Here is a 23,606-nt window from a genome sequence, read left to right on the forward strand (position 1 = left end):
TGGGTACAGAGGAACAAACCACGTCTATGGGGGGGCCGCCAATAAGCTATATACTGATTTTTCACTATTTGGAGGGTCCGTGCCACCCACCCCACATTGTTCTCTTCAACGGTCAACATTATATTACTTAAAGCAATCTTGTAGTCTGAAATTAACATTTTCAGTTAAAAATAATTTGGCCTCCACACCATTGTGTGTTTCAGATTTTGTTTCATTTTGTTTTCACAGTTCAGATAATAGTTCTTCTTGAGCTACTGGGTCTACCAGCCAAATCCCTAAAGAATCCCTCAGACTCGACGTTTTCCTCAGGAAAGTGACAGAGCAGGTGCAGGACAGAGATGACAATAGCAGGATGGGTGGGGAGACCTGATGAGGACTCTGGAGTTAATAAGTATAGTCATTTTCAACAGATAAAGTGAAGGAAGAAAGTATGGGCACGCACACTTACCTGTAACTGTGGTCTGTCATTTCTCTGCCTAACATTCAGCTGATGAATTTAATGCACGTCTTCACTCCATAGGCACGTACAGAACACCAGCCTTGTGCAGTGTACTGTTTGTTTGCTTTCTGGTTCTCTGTATACCAGGGTTTCACTGTGGTCCACTAAGTGTCCAACATGGATGTGATGTCATTGCCAAAAGCATTTTCCAAGAGAAATAGATCATTTTCTGGTGCTTGCAGAGAGAGAAATATGTATGTATATACACATACACACATATATATATGTTGTGCATGTGTGTATATGGCTTAAGCTGATGTTCTCAGCTTTTTCTCACCCCCAGCATACTGGTAGTGATGCTGCCTCCCTGCACCAGTGGTCTTGGGAAGTGACTCCACATCTGTGTTGGACACCTTCTCGACGTGACCTCAGGAGGGGAATCCAATCCAGGGGGAAATGTCTTCCAGGTGGGGCTAGTGTGGAGTGGGAGAGGGCCCGAGTTGATTGGAATCTGCTCCAACCCTGGGGCCGGCAGCGGAGTGGACTGGGTACTCTCTCCCTGAGTCAAGGAGGAAAGAAAGGAGAGCATTGTGGGAGAAGCGCTGGACCCGCTCAGGGGAGCTGGACAGGTTACCTCAAGTCAGCTCCTCACACTTCAGTCCTGATCTTGGGCAGGATACTTATCTGTTCATCTTCTCATCTGTGAAATTAAAAAGTGGTATTAGATGACCTCGCAGTTGCCTCCCAACTCCTGCATTCTTAGTATTAATAAATTCAGTATTGGTTCATCTTGGCTGTGGGGATAGAAAGTACAATGATCCTGTGATAAACTGACACATGTGACGTAGTAGTAAAAGCCAATCGCTGAAGGGGCAGGAAAGTGTTGCTGGGAGTGGGGAGAAGGGAGGAAAATGTAGGACTTCAGAGAGTCGGTCCATTTACATTGGGCCTCGATGGATGGAAATGGTTGTGTCAAAGCAGAGGGTTCAGAAGCAGGGAGATTTTGCTGAACTTGGCATTATTTGTGGCAAGAAACTGATGCTGGAGCTTCAGAGGTCTCAGCAGGAGATGATGTATGAAAGGTAAGTTGGCTGTGCACTGAGGGGACTCCAGATGCCAGGCAAGGGAATTTATTATTTATTCTGTGCAAAGTAGGGAGCCCCTGAAGGTTTGCTAGAAATGGGAGTGAAATAGTCTCAGTCTCGGTTTTTGGAAATCTGATTAAAGTCTGTAAAGAGTGGATTAAAGTGAGCTAGGAAATCCTTCATGGCGATCTTCATCTGTTACCTTTTACCCAAGTTCCGTTTTGGCATTTCTATTGACCCTTCCAGAACTGTTTCCCTTTCTGTAACCAGCACTGACTTCAGAAATTCAAAAACATACTGTTCATGCTCATCTTCTGAGGTGAAACAAAGAGTCTCTCTCTCCTAAGTGCACACTGTCTCACCCCACCCCTGGCCAAGCCAAGAGGCTATACCGTGAGCAAGGCTGGGGGGGAAAAGACAAGAAAATCCAATGTTGCCTCATTTCTGTATCCATAGATACCTTAGATAGTTTAAAAAAATCAGGAAGAACTTTACCCCTTAGTGGCTGTCACAGTGATGTCACATCTTAACTGGGCTCTCCTAACTTTGGCTTAACACATTGAAAGCAAAGAACATTGTACAGCTCTTTCATTTGTGCCTGCAGTGCTTGCTTGGTTGAAGCTGCGTTAACGGAACACAGGACAGACACTAAGACGAGTCTTTGGGGATCAGAGGGAGTCCTAGGGGTTTGCTTAGAACCCATGAGGCCCCTGGGCCCAGCCTGTCAACTCTGGCTTTCATGTTTCCCTTTCTTTCTGCTGCAGCTTATTCTCCCACCCTGTTTAGCAAGCGCAGGAAGAGGTAGTGTGTGTGTGCGCGCGTCCACCGAACAGCTTTCTCATCAGTGCTGCCCGCCCACCCTACAAACTCGTAGCTGTCATGAGGCTATCTAATGCAAGCTTGCTACACGCCCAGCTAGTTGAGAGTTGAAAGCCCCCTCAGGTCAGCGTGGCTCCGTTACTCAGGCTTGCCAGTCGTCAGCCACCTTGGTGTTAGGTGTTAGGAGGCATTGCGAATGTTTCTTATTTCAGAATGTTTTAAGACACTTGTTAAACAGGATGCCAGATGTTTTGGCCCATTCTCATGCAGACGTTTGTTTACCTGATCATCTACAGGACCTCAGATTTCTGGTTAAAAACAAATTCTTCCAGATTATTTGCAGCTGACTCAACTCTGCCTTTTTTTTTTTTTTTTTTTTAAAGATGCCCAGATTGTCCTATCTTCCCTGTAAACTGTTTCAGAGCAGATGTAGTCGCCCTGATGCAACAGTGGACTAAACTAATTTCATTGATGCAAACATTGTTCAACAATTTCCAGTGCAACTTTGGAAACAGTGTTTCTGAACCTGTTTAATGATATTTTAAAATGCATCAATAAAATTGGCTTAGCCTGTGGCCTTTATTACATTATCTGTTCTCAGTTACATAGATTCTGTGTTTTATATCCGAACTGGCTCTAAGTAGCTCCCCGCCCCGCAAAAAAAAATCCCAGCTGAAGAATGTGGCTTATCCCTAACCCAATGAATTTGATTTGGAAACACTTCAAGAATGCTATATCAGTGATTAAAATAATAAGAAATGCATTTGGGAGGGTGGGCTGGCGTTTATATTTCTATTTTCACCTTTTTTCCTTTTACCTCCAATTGCTCTTTAACTTCCACTCACCCCCAGTGCCACTGCTGTGACTTCACTACTAACTTCCCAGCTCTCTGCATTGAAATATAACAAAAAACATTAAATATGTTTGTGCTAATTATGATCTGCTAAAATCACAATTCAAGCTCTATCCTGAAGCTGCTTTTTAAAAATTTATTTCAGAAGCAGTATTTAAGTGATGACATGCAGTAATTTGTTCATTCTTCTGTCAGTATAATTTACAAGGCAGTGGCAGATAAACATAGCAATACAAGATTCATTTACGGTGACACAATGGCAGATACACAGAGCAGAACCCTGCCTCTGAGATAAAGTGGACTGAGTGACTTATGCAGTAATTAGGGGATAATTGTCATTAACCTCACAAACAGTAGTTTACCCATATTGTTTAAAAGGCTCCAGGATGCGTAATGACAAGGTAATCTGTCAAAGCGCTAGGGGGAAATATTAATAAGATTTGTGCAAGCCTGGATAGAAAATATGCAGAAAGCGGCCACATTAAGCTAATTGGTGGATGAATATACACTTGTAAAAGTGCTTCTAATGGCACGTTTGCTGCTCTCCAAATGACTACCATTAATGTGGAGAAGTGGGCTGCTTCAAAAGTCAGGACTGCTGGGACAAGAGGGTATTAAGGCATGCAGACGCGGTTATTACCTTGTGCTCTAATGCACGCTTCCTCCTCCAGCCCTCGTCTAGTTTGGATTTCTGAGTTTTGGGTTATAGTGACATATGTTGATAACTTACTGTGATTATTTCGTTTTTGATCTCTTTCTTCGGTCAGCCACTGACCCCAAATCACCTCTATTTTGTGGCAAAGAAAATGCACAATAGCTACATTATAGCGGCTTATAAATAATATAGAAACGCAAGTTGATAACGCATACACGGGTTGATAATTATACACAAACGTGTGGGGCTGCCTTTTATAGGAACGCATTTAATCTGAGCCATCGAAGGAAAGTATATCCATCAACAGCCTCGTGTATGTGTTACAAGTAATAATGTGTTGTTCCCTGATGAATGCTACAGCAGGAAATTAATCTTTGTGTTCTGCTGCCATTCTTACACCCAGAGAAGAACAAAGTTCAGTCACACACTCAGTCCTCAGTGTGTTTTACAGAACACCCTTCGTGAGTGTTCAGGTCCTTTCTGCTCCTGCTCCCTCACATCCTAATGAATATGTTGAAGTTTCCTTTGGGTTGTTCAATCAGCTTCAGTTGCGGAGTAGTTCGAAGTGTAATATGTGAAGTAGAATCAGCCGTTCCAGCTTTGGAAGCTGGGATAACATACCAGTGTTGAGGATCCTGGTTGCACAGACAAACTTCAAAGATTGAAGGTTGTGGTCTTGACTTTGTTGACCGTTACCTAACGTGGAAAATCACCTTCATCCTGAAAGAAAGGAGAAAAAATTGCTCCCATTTGTGCCGTTTATCAGACATTATAGGAAAGCGCGTCAGGAAATGCCAGGGTCTCTGGTGTTTGTGTTCAGATGTGTAAAGTCCCAGAACAGACCCCTACGTACACGGAAGCTTTCTACAAACTCAGTGGCGGAATACTGGTTCTGGAAAGAGGTAAACCAGGAGATGCAGAGCTCAAAGCAGAGATGCGAGGAAGGGCTCTGGTGAGTGTTGTTTACTGCAAAGCACACAGATTTATAGCTGTCCGAGGACTCAGGCTTTATCTTTATGTTGGAGGGAGAAGAAAACAAGACCACTTGCAGGGTCCATCCCCCTCCTTCCTCCTGTTTCTACGGTTTTCTCTGAGGATTTCAAACTGTTCCTTTGCTGTCCTGAACCATAAAATGATTTACCCCCTAGCATCTCCACGGTGATCACCTCCCAGTGAATAACTTGTGTCTTTTTATAAGGTTTAATTGAGAGGAGGGTCTTACATACAAATAGTGCTGTTTTTTGGAACTGCAGTGATCACTGGAAAACTACAGAGATTTACTTATATAGCTTCATAGAAATATAACATATTTTGGAATGGTTGAGCCTCAAATTGCAGAATGTTCACAAACCCTACTGATGCGATTTTGGGGGTTGCCAAGAACTTACAGGAACTCCTTGAGCAGTTTCCCTAGATTTCAAGCAAAGTTTTCATTTGAACTGATCGGTATGTAAAATTGATCAGTAGTAAAAAATTCATCTGGCAGAATTAGTATTACCTCTAATCACATCGCTGATAAGAAGCATCAAGCATGCTATATCCAGAATATAGGATAGTACAGTAACTCAATGAAGGCACATTTCCAGTCGTAAACACATATATTCTGAAAATAAACTGTATCTACACGAGGTTAAAAGGAAAGGTTGTAGCCTAGGGTTTAAAACATTTTAATTAAAATGGCTTGTGTGTCCAGATTCTAGGTGCAAATAGTCAAATAATGGAATCTGGGTTTAGTAAGGCTTCGAAAGTTTAGTAAGACTGTCTTATTTACACATGAGAAAAGCAAATTTGGGCATTGGTGATTTGACAGTCACACAGCTGGTCACTGGCAAAACCAAATCTAGAATTCAGATGTCACTCACTTATGTTCTTTATTTTCCTCTAAGGTTGAATAGGAGTAAGTTACATTAAGCACAATCTAAATTTGGAACTTTTGAGATACAAATTCTGTTGTAGCCTGTAAGTCTAGAGTCAGATATTCTGTGCTTCAGTTAAGGACTCACGGGTAATTTTATATTAAAGGTTAATATGCTAGGAATGGATATCAGCTGGATTTAAGATTTTCTGTTTTGAAACTTAGGAATCATTTAAGATGCTGTTATTAAATATTAAAATGTATTGTGACTTTAAAAGTTACTCAGGGTTGATTTACAGTGGAGCTAGGTAATCCAAAAAATACTTTGGAATCTTTGAAGTGCATTTCTAGACATTGCAGAAGGTAATTTACTCCTCTGAAATTTTTTTGTATCACCAAGCAAGGCACCTGCTTTATTTATTTGCAAACAAATGCCCATAGAGGAAATACATAGAGCTGGTTCTAAGCTAGACAAGGTAAAATTCCTGGGTACAGAGAATTCCTGACAGGCCTTTAATAGAGCTTAGCTGGAGTTTCTGTGATTAAATATCTTGTAACCCCAGAGTGTTCTATCATAGTCACAGGTTTTAAAATGAAAATGCTGTACAGACTGTTACTGAGGGAAAAAAGTGATAGTTCTCTATGAGTTATATATTCTTACCTGGTCCATAATCAAGAACATTCTATAACAAAGTGAATTTTTTATCAAAAGTCAAACAATATGTTTTAAAAATCACAAGAACCATTTAAAATGAGTGCCCTGGCACTTTGATGTTATCTTGGTTAGAGAGAGGATCATTTGGGGACGGTGGATAGTTCAATTTATCAATAATTTTTTTCTTTTAAAAGATATCTTTTTCACTGTGAAAAAATAGTTTCAAATACAGATCAGAAAAATAATCGAACTTTATATATTGAAAATAGAGCCATACCTAAAAGTCACGTAAAATCACCATGTTGCTTTTTCTTTCTGCTCCCAGCTGCAGTCAAGGGCCTTGCTCTTCAAACATGCCTTAACTTGGTACTTTTTTTGCAAGTAATTTGAGATACCTCAGCTCAGTATACCACCATTCTTCATGATCAAGCATTTTGAATTTTATAAGACTGATTTATAATGAGGTTCATGCAGTGAGCTGGTAGTCTGTGTGCGTGTTTGTGTACACACATAAGTGTGGGACAGGTAACTTTTAAAGTCAATTTTTATGTGCAGACAGTATTTATAGAGAGGAGACCTCAGTGTTAACATGTCAGCTGGAAGGACTAATAAGATTCAAACCTTGACAGAAAATTCTTTAATGCAAGGTTTTCTGAGGTCTAGCATTCTAACCCGGGGTGGATATTCCTACAGAGTTCATTTCTCCTTGGGGGAAGAAATGAGGAATCTGAAAGATATTTCAAACACGTTCTTTGTAATCTGGACATACTGAATTTAGCACCAGCTTCCGTAGTCACAGCAAGCCAATAGATGCATAGAGAGAGAGAGAGACCGCGCGCGCGCACGCACGCACTGATGTTTACACACTCGTTCCATGACAACAGCGGCCTTGGGTTGTCAAGGAAAGCATATTTGTTTCCCAAAAGGGACGCTCATGTGCGTAAATGTTAACAAAGTCCAGTCTTGATTTTTTTTCTTTGGAAGGTTTTCTGTCTGTGACTCTCTCCCCGTTGATTCACTCTCTTGGGACACCTCTGTCCTAGCAGGGGGGGTGGGGTGGAGGAAGCAAGAACGGACTAGACAGCATTGTATTTTGAAGATAGTTATGCTCTTGAGAAATTCCGCAAGATACAAATTTCCAAATCATGGAAATGGAGTCGGGTTTTCATTACCCAAAACAAATGTTGGTTTTTTTTTTTTTTATCAAGTCTAATTTAAACCATTTGGTGCAGTCGTGGTATAAATGAGCATGCTTCATTCTGCCTACAGATTTCACAGTTGTTTCAGCTGGCCTGGAAATGTTAGCCTAAAACACTGCAAAAGCACAATCACATAAAAGAGCTCTGTGTGCATAAAGAATAGTAGAACTTGGTTTACAGACACAGCCAAACTGCTCCAGCGTATATTGTCTGTGCTGGCGGTGCCTCTTCCTCAGTCAGTGCCCTCCCAGAAATTTGTGCTTAAATGTAAATTTGCTAAAACAAAGAAGCGTGCCAAGTTATTTTCCCACATAATTTCAAGTGTTTCTCAGAAATTATCACAGCATTGCTTAAAAAATTTCCCTAAGTACTTCCCAGAATCTATTATTGTCAGTAAGAATTTTTTTTGTTTTACCATTTTTATTCCTCTCCCCTTCTTGCCTTATACACACACACAAGCACACAGACACAGGAACTGTGACCCACACACACTTCAGACTTCCAAGTCATATAAATCAGAGGGGAAAAAATATACTCTGACAAAAAAGGTGTGCAGAGCAGAAATGGCTGTGACGTAAGTGGAGAGCGCCCAGGCCAGTTAAACCTTGTGACTGAAGAGAAGAGGTTTCAGAGTGACTTGACTCTAGCCAGACAATTTAAAATGGAAGTATCTGCTTGTTACATGAGGACCCAGCTGAGTTCTCAAACAGGTAACCAGTGGAATGGGAGGGAAGAGGACAGAAAGTTTTATAACTTTTAAAAAAGTTTTGTCTTTAAAACTATAGGTAGTGCTTTCCGCCCTCCTGGTCAGCCCTGTCCAGCCCTCAAGGGGTGTCCACGAGCTTTCCATTTGCAGCCCCACCTACTAAGTTGATGGAATGCCCCCGTTCATATCATCTGAGACCACCACTTGCTCCTAAGGTAACCCAGCAGTTCGGCGATGTATTTCCTAATCTCTGGGTCACATTCCAACCCATGTGCACCTAACCCAGAGGCCAGCACGAAGGCAGGTGGCGGCACGCTAGGGTGAATTAACTGACTGCTCTACATCAACTGCTTTCAAAGTGGTGGTGAAGACGTGTGCATGTGGTACATGCCAGCCCCATACCAGTATTAGCTCCATAGAGCAGCAGTCTCTGAATTTTTATGACTGTACACCCCTTTTGTAAAAATACATGCACTTCCACTTCAGTATCTCTAAAGCTGTTTCTAAATTAGTAATATTACTATAAATTTGCACATAAAATATTAACCAAATGTTAGTAATATATTATTGTAAATTTACATATAAAATATTGGCCAAATATTAGTAATATATTACTATAAATTTACATATGAAATATTCATCAAAATTGTCTTTTCAGATGAAAAAGAAGTCGAAATTCTCATATTTACGCCCCAGGACACAGTGGATTGTTTTGTACCCACTACTGACAGGGGGTGTGTACGTTTTTCTGGACACAACAGAACACAGGGAAAGTCCTGAGTGTGAGGTTCCATGCAGTTTTCATAGTTGAGGTATACTTTCCACACAAGAAAATCCACCAGTTTAAGTAGACAGTCTACACAGTCATGTAAACAGCAGCGCAGTCACGGTGGAGGACATTTCCGTCGCCAGCAGCAGTTCCCTGCTGTTCTTTGCCGTTGGGCCCTCCCCACCCTCGGCCCCTGGCAGCCTCTGCTTTCCTTTCTCTTCTTACTGTCTTACTTCTCTAGAACCACTCCTGTGACTGGAGGGGGAGTGTATGGAGTCTTTTAGGTCTGACTTCTTTCATACTTTTTTTTTAATTGAAGTATAGTCAGTTATATTCCTTCATTCCTAAGGTGATGCTTTTATCAATAGTTTGTTCCATTTTATTGCCCGGTAGTCTCACAATATTTGTTTATCCTTAAGACTTAAATTTTTCCAGGTTTTCTAGATGTTTATGTTTCATATTTTGCGTAAGATTTAACTCAGCATTCATAGTTAAAGTTTAGCTGATAGAGTACCGAGCTGGATAGGCTTGAAATTTGGTAATTTCTATACTTTCTCCCCAACTCCATTCCTCTTGCCTTGATATCTGAATTAATTGTGAAAGAGAAAGAGTAGAAAGTTCCAATGGGAATCTGGTAATGAAAACAGGCTGCCAGTATGGCTAGGATGGAATAATTTCTTAAGATAGCACACTGTGCAAATCTAGACATGAAATGAAAAAGTACATCTCATAAAGCTCTGATTTTGTTTTAGGTGGTCAGCATTTAATTAAAAGCGTTAAAATTATATCGAAGGGGAACTGTTTTTAGTTTTTAGCAAAACATTGTCGGATTTTTCCTTTAAAATGATGCCTTAAATTTGACAAGTAGTTAATGAAGAAGAGTTGAAAATGAAATGATTCTGCACCTGTCTTTTAGAGTTAAACTACTTGCTGATGTCTTAATAATCTACATACTGCTAGAGCAAATAGGCCCTAGATCTCTGCTGTGTTAAGGGGTCCCTCCCTCATTCCTGTGCTTGGAAAGAAAGGCAGTGTTTCTCTTCGTGCTTTGGCGTTGTGGCCTGCCACGAACAAAGATGGGTTCATCCTTGGACTGTGGATTCTCTGGCCTTGAGGTCACTTGACAATCTGTTAATCCCAAAGCCTCTTATCTGGTCTCTCTTCCATCTCCTTACATCTTTTCCTTCTCTACTCTGCCTCTCCCCCAAGTAAGAAAAACCAGTTGGTCTCACTTGATTTTGATTTTTAAAACTATGAATCATATAAGATGCTTTCATATGAAGAAAGGCTCAAATAAAACCATTGAAACCATGACAGTTGATCCTACTGCAAAAACTTTAGAAAGTCACTCTGCCCTATAGAACTGGGTGCCAGACTTCTACTGAGTGAATTTAATCACCAGTTCCAGCAAAATAATAGAAGGTAGTCTTTTCATTAAAATGCTTAGATATGAATATTTTAAGTGTTTTATACTTTCTCTGAACCCAGTAGAACTGGTTTATAAGTCTGGAGTACTTGGTGCTACTCATCTTTTAATTAATAGGACTGCCAGTTATTTTTAAGGGAAATCAATACTTACCATAATATCTTGCATTTCACTTAACAGGGTGAATCTTATTCTCATTGTGTAAATAACAATTCCCAATGTAAAGGGTTACACCTCACTGAACTCTGCTTACAAATGGGAAAACATCAAGTAACTGACTCACCGACCTCAGCATTCGCATGGGAAGGGAAGAATCCAGCGACACTCAGATGTGATTTATCATTCATGCTCAAGACCAGCACCCCACGATGGGTTGGTCAGCAGTCGGGATGTTCACGGTAGCTTGACAGACTGAATTTTTGTTTCATTAATGTTTATTCTGTTACAATACCTCATTCTTTGAATGCTCTTAATCACTCTGGGACAGTGTACTGGACATGGTGAGAGGGCCTAGATTTTAGATCTGTACTTCAAGATCTGGGAGGAAGGACCAGTCAATTGACCCTCGTCAATCTTGAGCCAATCCTTTAAATAAGATAAAAATAAATTACTTTAAAAAGAAATGATCATGCCTTTAGTTGTTAACAGCAGTGTCACCTTGTCCTAAAGGTTTCCAAAGGGTTACTCTTGATTACTTGCAGACTGGTTTTAGGAAAAAAAAAAAAATATCCCTCAGACTGACCCTAGTCCTTTCTGAGTAGCATACAGACCACTCATGAAATTCTTGCCTTAACAGAAGAGTCTTAAGCCACTGTTCGAGAATCACGGCACCAGATCATGCTTCTTTCTGTCACAAAGATCTTCAGGAAGAAAGAACCTGAAGATCTTTTTTTTTCCTTTGATGATTTCTAACTCCCTTCAACCAGTTTAACCGGAGGACATGCTCAAGCTGATACTCAATCCTAGCACTGAGCTTCCAGTCTCATTCTGTTGCATTAGAAAGTCAACTTTGTGTCTTGCTGCAGTTTCTCTGTGAACGTGATGGTGTTAGGTCATCTTGATGAAGGAAGGCTTCTTGGGAAAGAACTTTGGTGGCACTTCACATTGCCGGGATTCAGAGGGTACCAGTTGGAGTATGTAATGTAGATATTTGTCCTGTTCCCAAGCACATTTGTTTACAAAAATGTTTGCTGTCCTTCTATGTAAATGTAAACAGAAGCTTCTGTTACCATTATCAGTGAGGCTTCTCTCATCTTTCAGGCTGCCAGCGAGGTTCTAAATCTTGCTTATCTGGACCTGTTCCACTAGGAGTAAGTGATTTAACCTAATAATCTCCATTTTAGTGGAGACAGCTACTCAGGACTGAAAAAGAGCCTGAAAGGCAGTGGTTTTAGAAATAGCAGTGGTGGGCCAGGAGAAAAGAGAAAGCATATGGGACTGCTGTGTACTGTCGAGGGGGATGGACGGGAGATGTCTCGGGTGGGTTTGATCAGCTGCTGTGGTGTCTCAGGCCTCCTTTAACACCAGAGGCTGCCAGCTCTGTCAGTACACGAACGACATGGAGACTTAGGTGCAGGCGACCTGGGAGGAACCTGAGGAAGAAATGGCTGGACATGACTCAGACTGGTTTCCTTAGTGAAAGGCTCCATAAAGGAACAAACAAGAGAGTGGATGTGATGGTAAAAGAATGGTGTAGAAAAGGACACTGCAGTGCTCTAGAGACCAGCCTTCCTCAGGAGACATCCTGCTCCTTGTCACAGACTCAGTGAGCCCCCCGGGAGATGGCATCATGCAGGACAATCAGGACGCTCAGTGAACTTGGAATCAGAATTCTGGGTTCAAGTCCTGAACCCCAGGTTAGCATCTTAGCAACCTGACGCCATCTCCCCTTTCTCCACCAGCCATGTCTCATTTGTTAAACACATGCTGAACTCTGGGAGCTGTTGTGAGGTTCAAATGAGATAATTTGTACAAAATCACAATTGATGTCTCTACTTATGTATAATCCTAACACTGTATTTCCCTATTCCAAAAAAGGATGTAACAGAGACCAGTTGCTATAAGCAACACTTTAAGACATGGCTACTGCAGGATTCCAGGATCATCTGGAGTCCCCAAGCACACACATCATTATATGACAGCTCTGAACAGAGAGCTGCATAAAAGTATTGGATCTGAAGGCTAATTTTATCTACAGATGAGGGAGGAACATCTGTGTTGGGCAATGTACGTAGGACTAGATGCCTATACATATATTGAATGATAGAATGCTAGGAACGAGCCTTATAAGGAATAGCCTATAACCAGTAGAGCTTTTTTTTTTTAAAGTAATTTAAATTTAAATTTGTAAATTTAAATTTGATACTTGTAAAGACAAGTATTGCCTTATTACCATATTAGTTGTCATGATTCAGACGACACACGTCTGGTCTGGAGAGAATGTCATATCGAAGGCTGAGTACAGAACTGTCTACGAGAGAGAATTCTCCATTGCAGAAACAACAGTTTCCTTCAGCCTGCTTCCCCTAACACAATGTGTCACAGACACATAGTACAGTCAGTGAAACCAAGAAATGAGGATTGAGACCGTGCTACTAACTACTCTAGAGACTTCATTCAAATTTTGCCAGCTTTCCTGCTAATGTTCTTTTTCTGGTCTGGAATCCTTGTAATCTCACGCTACATTTATTTGTCCTGTCATCTCGGTCTCCTCCAATCTGTGACTGTTCTTTGGTTTCTGTGGGGTTTTTAAGTCTTCCCTAACCTTTAACACTTCAAAGAATTACTTGCAACTACTTTGCGAAATGCCCTTTAATTTCAGTTTATCTGATGTGTTCTCATAATTAGACGGAGGTTATACATTCTTGAGCAAGAATGCCGCAGAAGCGGTGCTGGGCCCTCCTCATGAGGTACACGACGGTCTTTACCACTGGGGATGTTCACTTTGGTAACTTGGTTAAGGTGTGGTGTCTGCTAGGTTTCTCCACTATACTGTTACGATTTTCCTCTTTGTAATAATAAGGTTCTTGTTTTTTAAGAAGATTTCATGCTTTCTCAAATTGACAGCCAAAGGCTGGAGCAAGTGCTGTTCACAGAGGGCTCCAAGTGTCCTGTCCTGGTGGGGAGCAGCTGTGCCCTGGAAAATGATGGAGTCATTATCTACGTGTTTGAATAGATTTCTCTCATTCCGAACTGAAATGGATTGCCTGACATTACATTGCAGGATTTTTAAGTCCTACCTCCAGGCGTATCTCATCGTTACTAGCAAAAATGAAAGTGTGAAATGCTTTTTAATGTATATTTAACAACACATAGTCTGGTGATTACTGATGTGTATTCTCTGCGGACTCCCTCTGCTATCAAGAGGAGGATGTTAAGAGACAACATTTTTACACATTTATTCTATCTAAACCCATCACATGTTTACTTTCTACATATCTATATAACTGTCATTTATAACAAGATCATAAAAAGTCAACTACTCTAAGTCTAACTCAAAGTTTGAATCCTAGATTACAATTTTCAGAAAAAGGACAATACTGTTTTTCCTTACACTATTATGAAATTGTCTCCTGTTAAATGACACTAAAATGTAGCCCTTAAAAAGGGAAAAAAAAAATTCAACTTAGCAGTTCGAGTATGGGGGTGGGTAATACTACTTTATTCATCTTTTTGATTCAGAAATTCACTTAATAGCTCCTATTTAAAGGAAGTTTCATCATTGAATCCAGTGTCATGTCTGCTTGTGTTGAAGAAGTAAAATTCGAAAAATGTACTTAATTCCTTCCTATGGTGTCACTATTTGATAAGGATTAAGGTACTTTTTTTTTTTTTTTGCATTTATACTGGGTTTGCACAGCGAGATCTCACGTCTTGTACTAATAAGTGCTAAATAGTCGCGTTGTCTATAGACCATTGTTGTCAAAGTAGCAGTAGCCTAGGCGTCTGAGATCACAGAGCCCAGTGGTCTACATTTTGTTTGCTTTGACATTATTAAACTCAATCTGTTTCTCTAACTGTGACTCTAATGACTACATTTGCATGGCAGAAAAGTGTGCTTTGTGGGTCGACTTTTATTAACAGTGCTTGCATGTTTTCTGCTCTCGCTCCCATTTCACAAGCAGACGGAGCACCTTCGGTTGCACTGACTAGTTACGCACAATCAATAAGGTTTTGTGTTTGTCTTTGTTGTTTCTCTGATGTGGCCTCTAGGATGCTGCCGGCAAGGTGCTGGACCGCTGGGCCATCATGTCTCGAGAAGAGGAAATCATCACCCTGCAGCAGTTTCTGCGGTTTGGAGAAACCAAATCCATTGTGGAGCTGATGGCGATTCAGGAGAAAGAAGGGCAGGCCATAGCTGTACCGTCCTCAAAGACAGACTCAGACATCAGGACTTTCATTGAGAGCAATAATCGTACCAGGAGCCCCAGCCTCCTTGCTCATCTGGAGAACAGCAACCCTTCCAGCATTCACCACTTCGAAAACATCCCCAACAGCCTCGCGTTTCTGCTTCCATTCCAGTACATAAACCCCGTTTCAGCCCCACTGCTAGGACTGCCTCCAAACGGGCTACTGTTAGAGCAACCAGGACTCAGGCTGCGGGAACCCAGCCTGTCAACCCAGAACGAATATAATGAGAGCAGTGAGTCTGAGGTCTCTCCCACGCCTTACAAGAACGACCAGACGCCGAACAGAAACGCCCTGACCAGCATTACGAATGTGGAGCCCAAAACCGAGCCAGCCTGCGTGTCTCCCATTCAGAATTCCGCCCCAGTCAGTGATCTGACCAAAACGGAGCACCCAAAGAGCTCATTCCGGATCCACCGGATGAGGAGGATGGGGTCAGCCTCTAGGAAGGGAAGAGTGTTCTGTAACGCGTGCGGGAAGACGTTCTACGACAAAGGTACCCTCAAAATCCATTACAACGCTGTTCACCTGAAGATCAAACACCGGTGCACCATCGAAGGTTGCAACATGGTCTTCAGCTCCCTTCGGAGCCGTAACCGCCACAGCGCGAACCCCAACCCTCGCCTTCACATGCCTATGCTAAGGAATAACCGAGACAAAGATTTAATTCGGGCCACGTCAGGGGCTGCCACCCCTGTCATAGCAAGTACAAAGTCGAATCTCACACTCACAAGCCCCGGCCGGCCCCCAATGGGTTTTACCACTCCCCCACTCGACCCCGTCTTACAGAATCCTCTCCCTAGCCAGCTGGTGTTTTCTGGGCTAAAGACTGTCCAGCCAGTTCCTCCATTCTATAGAAGTTTACTCACGCCGGGGGAAATGGTGAGTCCCCCAACCTCCCTCCCGACCAGCCCCATCATCCCAACCAGTGGGCCCATGGAGCAGCACCCCCCACCACCCTCTGAGCCAGCAGCGCCAGTCGTGATGATGGCCACTCATGAGCCCAGTGCCGACCTGGCGCCCAAGAAGAAGCCCAGGAAGTCCAGCATGCCTGTGAAGATTGAGAAGGAAATTATCGATACCGCCGACGAGTTTGACGATGAAGACGATGACCCCACCGATGGCGGCGCTGTGGTCAACGACGTGAGCCACGACAATCACTGCCACTCCCAGGAGGAGATGAGTCCGGGCCTGTCTGTGAAGGACTTTTCTAAGCACAGCAGAACCCGGTGCATTTCAAGGACTGAAATAAGAAGGGCTGACAGCATGACTTCCGAGGACCAAGAACCCGAGCGGGACTATGAGAACGAGTCTGAGTCTTCAGAGCCCAAGCTCGGCGAGGAATCCATGGAAGGGGACGAGCACCTGCACGGTGAGGTGAGCGACAAAGTCCTGATGAACAGCGAGAGGCCAGACGAGAACCACAGTGAGCCCTCGCACCAGGATGTCATCAAGGTGAAGGAGGAGTTCACGGATCCCACCTACGACATGTTCTACATGAGCCAGTACGGGCTGTACAACGGCGGGGGGCCCGGTATGGCAGCCCTGCATGAGAGTTTCACGTCGTCTCTGAACTATGGCAGCCCTCAGAAGTTCTCCCCAGAAGGTGACCTGTGTTCTAGCCCAGACCCCAAAATCTGTTATGTGTGCAAGAAGAGTTTCAAAAGCTCCTACAGCGTGAAGCTTCACTACCGGAACGTTCACTTAAAAGAAATGCACGTCTGCACGGTGGCCGGCTGCAACGCTGCCTTCCCCTCTCGCCGGAGCAGAGACAGGTCAGTAAATCTCCATTGGCTGCTCCTGCTGGGGGTGGAGGGTGCCGGTCATGTTGGCCTTTAAATGTTAAACAATGCAACCTAGATGTTTTTGATGCACTGTAGAGACTGTCCACAGTGACCACGTGATACCCCAGCTGCCATGCTCGTGAGGGATTGGTGCAGTTGGTGCTTGTTATGATTAAGCATGCAGACTCATACGCCATCTTACCCAGTAATGCACGCCATTTTTCTCTGTGCTCTGTGTGTGTGTGTGTGTATTTCCATGCATCTATGTGAATAAGTTCACTGTACACAGTTCCCTGCTTCCCCGTGAACCTTCACTTAGAAGCCGCAGCTTCTGTATATATATTTTTCTGCTTTGCCGTGTGGCTTTTTAATTAAATCAATATATTATCTTCATACACACATATTTATCCAATATAGAAACAGAAATTTACGGATGGAAAGAACCATAGGTCCAGGACATCGAGACAGCCTGCATCTCCGTAGGTATAACCAGAAATGTTATCGTTCTTACATGAGTATTTAGTGTGTCCTTGAATTCTTTAAGGGTCGTAAAAATATTGCAAGAAAATGGGACCCAAGTAATTGTTGATATGGGGAAATGTGATGGCAATGTGGGTTACTTGTATTTTAACTTCACTGTGTCTTTGGGCACGTCTCTAAAATATAGTCTGTCGTGGGAATTATGCATGGAAGGGGAGGCGTGCGTATACTTTGAGGATCAGTTAGAATATATTATGTCCAGCCTTCAGATGACATCACACCTCAGCTATGTAGCTGCAGCTCTGAAAGAGTTGGGCTTAAACAGAAGCAGCTGGTTTTAAACTTACAATGTTCTTTTTCAGTCTTAAAGAAAATGTAATATAAATGGAATGTGTCAAGGTGGTCAATGGTGGGGTAACACGGTTGTCCTAACCTTGTGGAGATAAGCTTGTGAGCAGATCATTCTACATGATACACCAGTCCGCCTAGAGTGAGTGCTTCCCATTCTATCAGATATGGTTTTTTGGTTTTACACTGTTTCTTAAAAAGATTTTTGGAGAAATTTTTATTACACTGTAAAAAACCCCAAAATATATAGAAGAAACAAAATTAACTAGGAAGTTTCCAAGTAGCCATCACCCAAGTTCTAGTGTTTACCAGTTGGGTGGAGTTCTTTGACAAAGTAGCGTGTAATAGAAGTGCACCGAAACCATAGTGCTCTGCCTGTAGAATGCTCAGTTTTCCCTTCATATTTAAAAGATTAATCCTTTTAAACATAAAAGTTAAAAATACATATATTTTCCTTTCTGCTAAAATACAAGGGGCCTAATGCATGAAAAGCAAAATCTCAGAAAAAAACTTAGTGGCTTTCTCTATACAATTGAAAACATACTTTGAAGATAAGTCTCTCTTAAAAATTTCCCCCACTCTCCTCTCTAACCCCTTTACCTTGTTCTGTAAAGCTGTTTCATAGTCACCAAGTTCTGTTCAGTTCCAAGTTATCACTGACAATCCCAGAATACAGCAGATAAGATAGCTATACTTTGAATCATAAAACAATACTGTACTCAACTCCCCACTACCAAGTTTGTGAGTAATATTCATTCTTTTAAATTTGAAATAGTGCACTTGTGATAATGAGGTTAATGCATTGGCTTTTTTTTTTTTTTAACAAAAATAAAAGACTCATGAAAAGCTGCATAAAATATTTATGGAAATGGAGCGTTTGAAGACAAGCCAAAATTTAAACTTATTTGCATGAATTCCTACCACAGTTTTAGTCAGTTTGCTGAAAACACTGCAAGTCGTAACACTGGAATAAAGGTCCCTGGGACCACAGGCTGCAACACGCGAAGCTGGGTGATTGCATTTCTGTCAAGCCTCCAGAAAATGCAAGCGCAGGTGTTGTCAGGTCCTAATGTGTAAGGAGGTGCTGGTGAGAGGGTGCTGTGTCCGAGGAAAAAGATTTATTGATAGTCGGAGACGATTTCAATCTCTAATTTTATTCCCAGTGTTGGGAGTTTTGTGGGGGACCAGCCAGAGAGAAGGTTAGGCCAGTGTCCCGGGTGACTAGGATACAGGATGTTCTAGGTGGGAAGTATAACAGATACTCTCCCTTGTGTGCTGGGTCACACAGGAGATTGCAAACCTCAGAAGACAAGTGATGGCATTTCAGATGGGTGACATAGCACATCACACCTAATCTTCTTCATGCTGGGGTTTTGTTGCGTACAGTAAAACAAATTGAAAAAAAAACTGTACAAGAAAAGGTTTTTGATTCCCACTTGAAATGCTGCTTTTTAAGAATATTCAAATCTTTTGACCTCAGGTTAAAAACTTAGAAGGAAAAAGTCAAAGTAGCAAGAGTTTTTGTCTGTGACTCGAGTTACCATCTAAGTATAGCACAGCTACCTCCTCATAACCAGAAACAGTGATGCCGATGGGGTACCAGCCTCTTTCTGCATCTCAGGAAACATAACTGTACTATAATTGTACTCCTGTTTCAGCCCTCTATTGTCATTTCATTAGCTGATGTCAACCTGTAATTTAATCTCCTCATTCACAAAGCCCCTTGCATCTCATCTCTCATCCTCCCAGTGGACTTATCCTCCCCTTTCTCTTCACTTTTACTTGATCAGTCATGAGAACACCAGGAATTTTGTGTCCCTGCCTTTTCCTCTTCAGTTCCCTGTGAAGCTAGGACAGGTTTTCTTACTTTTCCCAGAGCCAGCATACCTTCCTGGACAGAAGCCCCCTTTGCCTTTACTCTCGCTGCCCTGAGGCCCATTTCTCTCCTCTCCCCAGAGTGTCAGTTCATCCATCCTGGACTCCACAGCATCGTCCTTGTGCAAATAAAGCGTTCGAGGGCATTCTGAGTAGGAGCCGAAGGACGCAAGCCTATGGGGTTGCTGGGGCGCCTGTGATAAAGCTAACAGAATGACCCTCGTCCTCTGACAGTGAGAGCAGCCTTCTTGTCCTAGGGCTCAACACCCACAGGAATGAGACACAGGTCTTCCTGGGCTTCTTCCGAGATGACGCTACAGGAGGGCGTTGCATTTTCTGTCTCAGGTAGGCAACTAGAACGATGGAGGAAGAAAGACGTGGAACGCTGTGTTCTAGATTGGGCACTTAGCGGAGGTTTCTGGGTCTTTGCTTATGGTCTTTCTAGGATTTGTAAGATCAGGTTGAAGGCTTTTAGAAAAGCAAGAGATGTTCTTTGTCTAAAGTCACGAAAAGGGAGATGAGAGACAAAGTGGGGCACAGGCAGAGCTGTGAGGGCGGAGGAGTCTGCACGCGGGGTCAGAGGTATTACCATGCTTGTCTGTGCAGTCGTGAACGGCTGTGACGTTAATAAATTCAAAAGCAGAGAAGACCATTCCTAACACTAACGACAAAGAACAAGCTAACGTACACGAACTCCAGTTCATCTGGTCACTAGGAGGCTATTAGAACAATTCTTATTCCAAGTTACAGAAGTAAAGTGTAAGTTACTTTCCCTGCGAAGAACTACAGTACCGTAAGGTGGTGGCTGACGTGCTTTCGTGTATCCGGACAACAGTGTGCGCAGTGCTACGCCTGCCAGGCTCTAAACACCCTTACTTCTTTCTTGTTTGTCCCTTGATTTTCCTGCTATAAAGGTGCTGCTCTGTCAGGGAACAGGAAGCTGGCCCTCTGTTTTGAAGTACACATATGAAAATACTCCTGGGAGGAAGAAATTCTAAGGAACTGGCCTAGAACCTACAGTCTTCACAAAGGGCATCTTCTTGAAGACAGTGTCATAGAATTAGCTGGGCCTGGTTTACCTTTGGTCATTTCTCATCCTCTGCCTTGAATTTTGATCCCCAGGAGGACTGAGTGGCTGTGGATCACCCATATAAAAGGGAGGCCCATTTATAAATTACATTTGGTTTTTATTCGGGGGGAAAAACTTCCGTCCTCTTCCCTAAAATTCCTTATCATTGGCTAATATATTAAAACTCTATATCTGCTTTAGTGATTGGCAGTTTTAAAACTCCCTTCATTACAATGAAGACTTTGTTCACAGAAACTAGATGATCTGCATTGAAAGAAATATTTATGTCTTTGTTTTTCATCTTACATGAGTTATACCATCTTCGTTCCTCTCTTCCTCTGAGAATAGGGGCCCCTGATGGCCAAAGTTTGTCTTAAATGTTATCGGAAAGGTAAGCTTGTATGTTAGAGCTTTGAGGTGCAGGCAAGGTGATTAAGCCCATCGAATAAATTTTAAAACCAAATAATATATGCTTAGTGTGATTTATAAGTAAATAAGAGGCAACCATTGGTGCCAAGTGTGAACCTTCTCTTTGATTGCTAGTTAAATCCATCCAGACTTAAAACATGTAAACTTCTTGATTTGTATGGAGAAAGACATCTGTATTTGGTTTATTAAAACCTGCTGATGTCTCCAGAACTAAATTTGCTCCTATATAGGCCTCTGGGTAGCTGTAGCTAAAAAGCAGAGACATATAGTTTTTGCTTGTCTGATTACCTGATTGCTCCTGCCCTGTACAGGTGTGCAGGAATAAATTAACATGAGCTCCCTCCTCCCTCTGATGAGCCACTGCATACATTAACAACAGAGGTGAAGACGTGAAAACATACTACCTGCCTCATGTTAACACCTTCTCAGCAGCAACATCCATTTTTTCCATCATTCTCTATGTTTGGAAACTTAGAACTTTTCTAAAGAGAGATTTTCAATAAATCCACATGATTTCACCAGGCAATACCTCTAAGAAATGATCCACTTAGCACCAGTTTAGGGTAACTATTAGCATATTTGCCCTAATATAATTAGCTGTCAAATACAGTGTGTTAATCCTCTCCAGGTACAAACAGAGAGCATTCTAAGGCATCGGCCACTTCATTTCCTGTATTTTTGCCAATCAATTTTTCCTTTTCCAAAATTCTTTTAAAAAGTGAAGTTGTGCAGATCCTCTGACTTTTAAAGGAAGAGATTTTTTCCCCCCGTTACTCTTTTTGGTTTCACAGTATGGCTGGCAGATCAATAGGTCTTTTGTACTTATCTCCATTACTTTCCATCAAAGGCAAACAAACAAAATAAATCCCCCTTCTGAGTAATTGCGAGTTGTGCCCTCCTCAAGCGAAACTTTGGTAGTAAGATAAACTTCGGTGTCAGCCCTGTCTCTGGGGTTCCTTTTATATACTGGGAGAAGAGCAATGAGCAAAACGGTCTCCTTGTATCATGGGGAGAGACTCTGTCAAGCCTAAAGTGAGCCTCGGCTCTTCCTAATGACCTCCTGCTGGCCCAGCTGGATGTAAGACAAGCTCATTTAAGCCTCTGCTGACCTTTCACTCCTTCAGTCCAAGAGCTGCACCAGTCCCTTCCCCCAAACCGCGTACCAGACAGACAACAGAGCTTAATGGCGGGGCTGGCGGGGCAAAGGACTTCCTTCTCATGATACACAGAAATTTTTACAAATTTCTATCAACAGGAGTAGCATACAGTCTCTCGTGGCTACATAACTTTCACTGCACAAACGTAACACTTCCATAGACCCTTTATTCTTACCTTCCCTCAAAAGGAACAGGCTACTGTCTTGCCAGCATTCACTTGAAAATTTAGGCAGAAATAGCACTTAGAGCAGAGTGCACATACTGAGTGCCCAGGCGGTATTTTTCATGACGATACCACTTTGAGAGTATCTTCTTCACTTCCATCTCCCTTGGGTCCACCACCATCTATCTGACCTGCTGATAAACTTCATTGGTGCCAGTCTTTCTCATACACAATTACTCATTTGACATACTTGTTTTTGTAGGTAATCTCTTTTCAAAGAACAACAGGTCATTTCTCACCTGGAAGCAGGTTAGAAAACTTCACACAGACATTAACGTTTGCTTATATCTATTCCGGTAAGATGGGTTCTCTGAGGTGATAGACCTCTCTCTTGCTGTAAGTGCTCTTCCTTTTCTTGTTGTGCTAAGAAGAGACTTTTCTTTGTTGAAATTTCATAGTGCACGTTGGGCTCAGAAGCATTTCTTTTCTTTTTTTTTTTTCTTTTTTAAAGTCTTCTCAGAAATAATTTAATGTTTTTGCTGTAAGAAAGACTCCCACAAGCTTCAAATAAATGAATGTGGCAGAATATGAAAGGAGTTTACACTTGCCAAAAAATTACAATGTCATAAAAAAGGGATTTATTAACTTTGATTCTTGAGTGCCAAGATACGGGGGTGTGTGCGAGTGTGAGAGAAGCAAGCTGAGAAAGAGGGGAGAAGAATACTTTTCAGGAAAGGACCGTTTTTCTTCAGTTATTTAACATAAAACTACACTTTTAAAAAATACCTGGATTTTATGTCCTAATGCAAGCTGCTTGAATTAAAACAGGAGTTGTAAATTCCCGGTAAAAAGCTGTTATGCCCGAAGTGTTAGTGATCTTAACTCTAGTACTTTATGGAGTTTATTACTTCTTTTATTAACTAGGGGGAAAAATGTTAGCCACTTCTAGTTTAATTCTTTTTCTTGCTGGCTCTAATTATTTTGACTTTACCTTAGGAAAAAAAAAAAAAAGGAAGCCAAGTGTTTCTAACTGAACAGATGTAAGTGATGCCTCAATTTTGCCTATGCATGTATCAATCTAAATTATTACCAGCCATTGAAAAATCATGCTTTGGCTCTACTCTAAACGCCTCCACATAATGTATATGTGTGTTTTTACGTAAATACCCACATAAATAAGAATATCAAAAGACAGATCATCTTTAATTGCCAGAAGAGACATTGTCATCTTGGAAAGTGATGTATGAAGTTACTTTATCACATGGATGGGAAACAGGACCTTTTTCAGTCAAAGGAGACAGATTTGGGCAGTGAGAACCAGAGAGCTTCAGAAGGAAGCCTTTTGGGTCTGACGGCCAGCTGAGGGGAGCCGCTGTAACTCGGCTGCCTTTTTAGTCCGCTCTGTCACTGAGGGGGCACTGGTGGGTCAGTCC

The 23,606-nt window shown here is 42.0% G+C and overlaps 1 protein-coding gene across 21 annotated transcripts in view; it reads left to right on the forward strand.

Annotated features, from left to right (window-relative positions):
- The window catches only part of BNC2 (basonuclin zinc finger protein 2), a 410,419-nt gene that overhangs the window by 368,294 nt on the left and 18,519 nt on the right, over positions 1–23,606 (forward strand). For 14 of the 21 annotated variants that reach the window (XM_074361530.1, XM_074361531.1, XM_074361532.1 and 11 more), the window contains 2 exons: positions 14,674–16,643; positions 17,070–17,135. In XM_074361530.1, coding sequence (XP_074217631.1) covers positions 14,674–16,643; positions 17,070–17,135 — 2,036 coding nt within the window. The remainder of the gene's footprint in view (positions 1–14,673; positions 16,644–17,069; positions 17,136–23,606) is intronic. The other 7 variants (XM_045509915.2, XM_045509917.2, XM_045509901.2 and 4 more) reach the window with 2 other exon arrangements.

The sequence above is a fragment of the Camelus bactrianus genome, chromosome 4 (assembly GCF_048773025.1).
Source record: "Camelus bactrianus isolate YW-2024 breed Bactrian camel chromosome 4, ASM4877302v1, whole genome shotgun sequence".
Taxonomy (NCBI): Eukaryota; Metazoa; Chordata; class Mammalia; order Artiodactyla; family Camelidae; genus Camelus; species Camelus bactrianus.